Source organism: Ceratina calcarata, unplaced genomic scaffold (assembly GCF_001652005.2).
Source record: "Ceratina calcarata isolate Rehan_Ccalc_2016 unplaced genomic scaffold, ASM165200v1 scaffold518.2, whole genome shotgun sequence".
Taxonomy (NCBI): domain Eukaryota; kingdom Metazoa; phylum Arthropoda; class Insecta; order Hymenoptera; family Apidae; genus Ceratina; species Ceratina calcarata.
Genome location: NW_017176316.1, coordinates 1 through 7,496, shown reverse-complemented (window position 1 = coordinate 7,496; position 7,496 = coordinate 1). Strand labels below are relative to the sequence as shown.

The 7,496-nt window shown below is 42.0% G+C and overlaps 1 protein-coding gene across 1 annotated transcript; it reads right to left on the bottom strand.

Annotated features, from left to right (window-relative positions):
* Positions 1–2,067: 2,067 nt before the first annotated feature.
* Positions 2,068–6,911, bottom strand: LOC108628407 (phospholipase D A-like). The gene is made up of 3 exons (XM_018030314.2): positions 5,932–6,911; positions 5,430–5,664; positions 2,068–5,153 (listed from the first exon to the last, which is right to left on the bottom strand). The coding sequence occupies exons 1-3, from the start codon at positions 6,232–6,234 to the stop codon at positions 4,879–4,881; spliced, it is 813 nt and encodes a 270-aa protein (XP_017885803.1). The 5' UTR covers positions 6,235–6,911; the 3' UTR covers positions 2,068–4,878.
* Positions 6,912–7,496: the final 585 nt, after the last annotated feature.

Below are 7,496 nucleotides of genomic sequence, written 5' to 3'. Positions count from 1 at the left end.
ATTATTATTATTATTATTATTATTATTATTATTATTATTATTATTATTATAAGTACGTCTTCAGTCCCTCGCAAGCTTAAATTCTACGTATATCTCATCGGTATTTTGATACTAATTCGCTTAATTGCACGCTTACCGACGACGTCTCGAATCGCGTTCATTCGTTTCCGAGTGGCGGGTGGCCCGGGATATCCAGTTGAGTTTTTTTTCACCCTCGAATCCGATCGAGACGCGCGATCCTCGCGTAATTAAGCCGTTACGTCTCGTCTCATTTTCCATCATCCAAAAAATTCTACTAGAGAAATATCTATCTTACGTAGAAAAAGTCCTCGCGCGCACTTTCGCGCCGGGCGGAACTTCCGGTTGCGGCTGTGGATCACTTCCACCGTCTGTCCAACCTCCCTTCCCTTTAACCGGTTACAAGTTCAAGAAATAACGAGGTAAAAGGGAGAACAAATATTCTAACTTCCAGTGATACCAAGCAATCTCTAATTAATTCCTAAGCTTGTAAGTAATAATAATCACGTGGCTATCCTCGTCAATATCACAACAGTCAAAGTATCTAACTAACGTCTCTAACAAATTTCGTCTAGTAGGACTGTTTTCTTAATTTCTTTCGAGAAAATTGATCCCAGCCGCAAGTGAACTTCGACCGGCTACCGTGCGGACGCTTTTTTAATGCACTTTCGGTTCAAGGCAGCTCGAGACGCTATAGAAAATGTTTTTTTTTTTTTAATTTTTCTTTGTAGGTGCCCCGAGAGAAATCGGCGCGACGCGAGCTCGACGTTGAGCAGAAATGTTCAGGACAAATTTCTCTCAATTGTTTTTGAAACAATGGTTGAAATGAAAAATTTAATTTCGTTGAAATGACTGAATTCGGGACTAAAGTTGGGCTATGAATCATTTAGTATTTATACTGGACAATTTGAATCAAATAAGAAGTTCGATTGTACAATTAAGAAAAATTTCTCCTTGCGAATTTTTATCCTAGAAGCCGACCTAACCGCGACCTTTCACCCCATTGGGAAGACCTAAGGCTACGTTTTAAGTAATAACTTCTACCCTAGTTGGCACTCTAATCTAATTGCACCCTTGAAATCGTACGCTGATAATCCTCGAATCACGTATTCTCTAATAGTCCCTTTGAATTTTTACAAACGTTAAGGGATGCACACGAGGGATCTCCTCCGTCCTTTCTGGTTTTATAAAAAGGGAACCGGGAACTCTTCGTCTACGACTACCCCCTTCTTACATTTAAAAAGATAGCAAAGAGGAACTGTTTAGAATATTTCGTATCAGATATTAATTCTTCTTCTATCAACGACGATTAAATACGTGATTCTTGATTATTAGTCTCTAGAAATCTCGTACAACTTCCAATTGTTGAATACGATTGAACTGAATAATCACCGGCACCGTGTCAAGTGCGTTCGCGGTATATTGCACATATCCCGAACCACCCTGATTTTCATTTTTCATTAATTAATCGTACACATCGAGTGTACGCGCTTAACTCCTCGTTTTAACAAAATAAACGCGTCGCCTCGTTACAATCCCTATCGGCGTGTCGAGGATAAAAACGACGTAATAAAAATTCCTTACACACCTGTCTACCCCTCGCGCTCTTTTCAATCACCTTCGGTGGAAGCTCTAGATCATTTTCTAAATTAAAGTCTTCTGGCAAAAAATTTTCAATCCAGCAAAACAAATCAGATCAGAGATTGGCAAAAATTCATTTAATTCTTGTCTGTACATTTATTTTAAATACTGTAATAATAATTTCAAGTATTGAACTCNTATATATATATCGCTAGTCTCAAGTTCTTTGTACTATTACTACGAACCGATTGACAGGGTGCCCTAACTTTCCCCATGCCTCGCGCGATCCCGACTCGATCCTGGACCCCTTTTTGTCTCGTTTTTGATTCAAGTGCGAAGTGGGATGAGGAGAAGCGGTGGCTCCTGAATTTTGCGTTGTTAGTTGACCACGAGGTGTTAATTTTAGATAGAAGGCACAGACTAGCGAGCGAACGCAATCGGGGTAGGAGTGTGCAATGAACAATTCGATTATTGTTGAACGATTTTCCGTCTTCTTATTTCTTTTGTAACGAAAGAAACCGGACTGAAATGACAGTTTTCTCATATATACCTTCCTCGTCGTCTTAAGTTTTAACGCGCGGCTACATTATGTACGAAATGTAATTTAAACGATAAGAAGGCCGAATGGGCTGTTCAATGATCGCTGGATCCAGTCGTCGATGATGGGCAACGCCGCGCACCCTTTCAACCTCACTCGAAGAGAGAATGAGAGAAAACGGAAAAACGGGTTCCCAGTGAAACGGTTTACGCAAACCCAGGAAGAACCGCCTCGGACCTGGTCGTCTCGCGAGTACATTAAAGCGCATTTGCAGCGAAGGGGTTCCTCGGGAATTGCAATACAAACACGTGGTTGTAACCGCTTCGCCATCAGAAACATTTTAATCGATAACACCTGGGAATATCTGACGTAGAAAAAATATTGTAACAGGAAACGTCTATCAATGATCTCTCTATGCTCGGCGGTGTACAAATCTCGTAAGCAGGAGAATTTTCAAACATTTTACGATCTACGAAATGAACGATGATCAGGGGAGATCTTTTCTGCTGGCGAACGAGTACAATCTGAAGTCGGAAAAGAAATTTCCTCGCCTCGCATCGTCAGACACCCTCGTTTAACGTACAGTCGACGGAAAGCACTTTTGGACAATATACAACATTATAGTATTTAGGATCTTCGTTGTCGTCGAGTTTCGATGTTACATATTATTACATATTATTATATCTCGTGTTGCGCGACGGTTTACACTAAATTCCTAAAGTTATAGTTATAATTATTAACTATAGATCTCTCACTATCTCGAAACGTCGCCCCGTGTTCGTTTCGTTCCTCCATATTCGTTTAATAGTCTCGCTCTCATTTTGTTCGTTTCCTTTTTCTATTTGTTTTCAACGTCCTCCTCCTCCTCCGCATCTTCTCAAACGTTTCTTCGTCCTCGCGTTCATCATGTAATAACGTTGCATTTTCAACCGCTTAATTTGTATCAATATAATAATCAATATTAAATATTCACTTTGTTTCTAACTAGCAGCCTCTGGTGACTAGTCCACGCGAAACTAGTCTTTCTCTCTAGTACTCGTTTTTTTTTTTTTATATCTGTGTATGTGTACGTGTGTTTCATCCATATAAGTTTTGTTCTCTTCATCACTAGTATCGGCACTAGCCTGAGCGTTAGGCGATTAATTAACGATACGATTACGAAGTTACCAATTACCGTTAGTAGCGTTTAATTAATATTATCATCCGTGGTTCGTGGACCGGTTAGCATCAGTTTGCGATCGATTCTCGTCGATCGGATCCCTTCGACCTTCTCCCTTCTTTACACCGAATGATCGCCTTCTTAAAAACGTTCATCTCTCAAGAAGAAGCTTTTTGTCTACGCGAATTATCCTCCGTCTGTTCACGTGCTTGACTAAACAAGCGTGTCACGTGTGCTCGTATGTGTGCTCGTATGTGTGTACGTGTGTGTGTGTGTGTGTCTATGTGTGTGTACGTGTTCCTTCATAAATATTATAAAAAAATATAATAGAAAATTATAATTTCGTTATAATATTTATAAGCTACTCGAAATTGGCACTAGAAACTTCATTAGTTTTTTTCTTTTTTTTTTTTAATCGTCTTCATATTGAACCCTTCCTCGATGAGCGCAACGAATTTCGTTTACTCGTTCGATCGGTAGTATTTCTCGTTTTTCTCGTCGGTTTAGACTATATATTCTCTAAGATCCTCTAAAATTTTACAAAATACCACGGGAGCGTGTATGTACAAAACGACACGTTCTGGAAGGGCCACGAAGCGGAAATAGAATAGAAAATAGACGATCGTAGTTATTATATAAAACCGCGCAGAAAACGATATTCTACCATAGTTTCGATTACTTCTCCGTTTTCTTTGTTCTGGTATTTTTTTTTTTTAATTGTTAAATTGTCTATGGATTTCCATCGATCGACGGGACCGATCGGCGACGATCGGAGACAATGAATTTTAATTAGGAAACGAGATGAGGAGGTCCTTACTCGTTTACTGCCCGTCGAGGACACTTTACAAAGAGAAAGAGAGAAAGAGAGAGAGAAAGAGTTGGAAATTGAACAGCGCGTCGAGAGAGGAGAAAGACGCTCCCGATGGCGCGGAAGTATAATAATTGACCGAAACGCTAACCCCCTGGGGGCGGAAAATGCCTTTCGTTCCTCGCAAAAAGAAGACTAATTATGATCTCGCTGACAGAGAATCGTCTAGATGTACAACTATCTTAAAAAAAGAGGGATGAAGCGCGTGATAAATCTCCGAAAGAAAATTCTGATCAAGAAATCAAACTTGGAACAGGGAAAGAGACTCATATAAATGAAATCGGCCGTAGAAACGTTCGTGACAGGCACCGCGGAAATAAATAAAATGAAATATAAGGATAATTGCAAACCTCGGTAACTCGTAAACGACGAAAAGCACCGTGCCGCAGAGGGTTAATCGAAGCTCCTCGTATGTCTCGCGGATCGAGGGCCCATGCCCGGGCTCGCCTCCCAACGCGGTAACGACGAAACGGGAGGAGGAGGCCCCGTTCGCCACGGGCAGGCGTCACGATGGTTTCCCTCGACGGCCCGCTTAAACTACGATCAGACTCTCAGGCACTCGATTCTCCGCAGGCTTAGGTCGCGAAGCTGAACACGACACGGGGAATCCTGCCGATTCCCCTCCGGCTCCGGGTAGTTATCGTACACGCCGGCGAGCAACGACCCCGTGGAACATGCGAGCTTCTCGACGCTTTCCGGTCTAAGCCTCCAGTGTCACGGGGGGGACTTCGGTCTTCCGCTCTTGTCCTGCATCACCTGCTGTTGTTGCTGCTGCTGTTGCTGCTGCTGCTGTTGAGGCGGTGGCTGCTGCTGGGGCGGCTGTTGAGCTTGCTGCTGCTGCTGCTGCTGCTGCTGTTGCTGCTGCTGCTGCTGCTGTTGGTGGTGGTGCGAGTTTGGATCGGTCCCTACGCCCAGGTCGGTGCCCATTAGATTACCAGCGCCGCTCTTGTCCACCACGCTGCTCGTGTGAACAGGGTGAAAGTATCGTTCTGTAAGACGATGGTCGATCTTCGTGTTAACGAGTTTTACAAAAGCGAAATTTAAGCTGGTTCTATTGAAATGCGAAACATTGCTGATCGTAATCAAATTGTAGTATGTTACTCTTCAAACCTTAATGAACATACATATACGGTTAAATATTCATGTTATGTTAACGTTACCAAATCAAATAACGCGAGTCATAAGGAAGGAAATTCTCGTTTGACTTCAGATTTTTAATAAAATCACTTTAAAAGTCTGGAGACTAAAAATTAAATGCTACTGACCTTCATCCATGGTGGAAGGCGGCTCGCTGGCGGTTCCGGTGATGATCGGCGCGATCATGTTGTAATCATCCTCAAGATTGATGAACGGCGCGGTGTTCCAACGGGGCGGCACGTTAGAGACCGATCTCTGAGTCGCCACTGGCCTCGTCACCGAAACCGGCGAAGAGAATAGGGAGAGATTCGTCGGGGAGATCACTCCCGACATCGAGCTGATAGTGGGGTATGTGAATATTTGCTGTTAACAAAATGAAATTCGTGATAAGAACAATTATCGATTAAAACCTATCGTTGTTAGTTATAATTATTGTTTTTAAAATTACAGTGCTAAAAAAGTATAGAAGGAAATATCCAATTAAGTATTGACGATGACGAAAATTTTTTTTTGTTGTTTATTACTAGCAATGTTCTTCCGACGTCTGATTTCTTTTTAAAAAATGCGTTTCTAAACTGCATAAACTTTTGGGATTGACTTTATGGCCAATACATCCTTAATGAAACTTACCTGTCCTGGCTGAGAGTGAAAGTGAGCAAAGGTGTATTCCCGGCTGGTGTGCGGCGCCGTGACGAGGATCCTCGCGGGACTCTTCCTTCCAGCGGGGTCGACGGAGCTCTGACAACCGGAGGTGACCAGTCCGACGGCCGCTGCGGCGGCCATCTGCTCCTGGTTGGACGCCAGCTCGGCCGGGTCCGTTGGCGACGTCGACGATGTCGGCGGTGAGTTCGAGCTCGCAGCCGTCAGCTCCCCGGTCGACCTTATGATCGCGACGGGCCTCGCCATGGGCGCCGGCGGCGGCGGCGGCAGCATCGAACTCGGATAATACTGTGAGAACTTTTGTATACCAGTGCGGGGTCCGGCTAGCTGCGCCTGGAAATACAACACACCCACCGATCAACGTCGCCGACCCGCGCGTGATCCATTCACCCCGTTTTCTTGCGTTCAGACGCATTCACGGTTTGCTCCAATTCATCGTTTCACGGATTTGCTTTATCGTCTACGAGACTCTCGTTTGTTTCAACATTTTATTCACTGTGAAGAAAAATCATGGCATCACGAAATTTGTATCGAAAATTATCCAAGTTTGGCGATTATTCAACAACAAATTATCATAATATGATTTTTCTTTTAAATTAAAACTGGAAACTTTTAATTCTTAATTCGTTGCTGAGTAATCATCTTTCAAATATAGATAATTTTCAACATTTTCGTGATACCATAATTTTCTTAAGTAGTATATTTTTATGGATGCAGAATTTGTTTTAACGAGAAGGTACAAACGAGAGATGGGGGCAATTGTTCATTTCATTTCTCATTTAACCGACGACTTTGATTACTTCAATGAAATTTGGAAAAGTCCAGGGCGATTGGAACACGGATGACGGTGCAGGTCGCAATCAACCGTCGCACTGTCGCACTGAATCTCACGCAGAAAAGATTCTAGAGTTTTGCATACCAGTAACAATGACTCTACTCATGTAAAAATTGAATGANTATGTATACTGTGTACACTATATATATAGATATATATATATATATATATGTATAAGTAAGTTAGGTAGTATCGTACGGAGAGAGATAGAGAGACAGAGAGTGTGACAGAGAGAAAAAGAGATAGTAGTTACAGAGCAATATGTACGAATACGTAAACAAGTGAACAGGTCTCAATCAATAATTCGAGTGAAACAATTAACTTGAACATTATGTACACAGGTAATAATAATATATTCATGTATATCAATCCAATCCAAGTCAATAAATATTCAATTAATTAATTAATTAATCAATCAATTAATCCATCCAGCATACGACATACCCAGAGCATTGGCCGTGTGACAGTGAGTGAGAAATATAATAGAGACAATATATAATGGTGTGTGCACGGTTCAAACCGGGTACAGTCTCGATTCACGGTCGCTATCATGCATGAAGAATTATTTTCTCGTCATACGCCTCGAAAAGCCAGACTGAAAAAGATCTCACTTACACGGTGAGACTTTCGTTCCATTTTTCAGGATTTCAGTTTCGAGGCCGTACCCATATATATATATATAAAAAAAAAAAAAAAAAAA

What these genes read in the sequence shown, in the direction of transcription:
- LOC108628407 (XM_018030314.2), bottom strand. Translation starts at nt 6,234, where the DNA reads ATGCTGCCGCCGCCGCCGCCGGCGCCCATGGCGAGGCCCGTCGCGATC. An exon ending in TTCACTCTCAGCCAGGACAG is followed by an intron (nt 5,665 to 5,931) that starts GTAAGTTTCATT and finishes TTTTGTTAACAG; the next exon opens with CAAATATTCACATACCCCAC. An exon ending in GCCTTCCACCATGGATGAAG is followed by an intron (nt 5,154 to 5,429) that starts GTCAGTAGCATT and finishes ATCGTCTTACAG; the next exon opens with AACGATACTTTCACCCTGTT.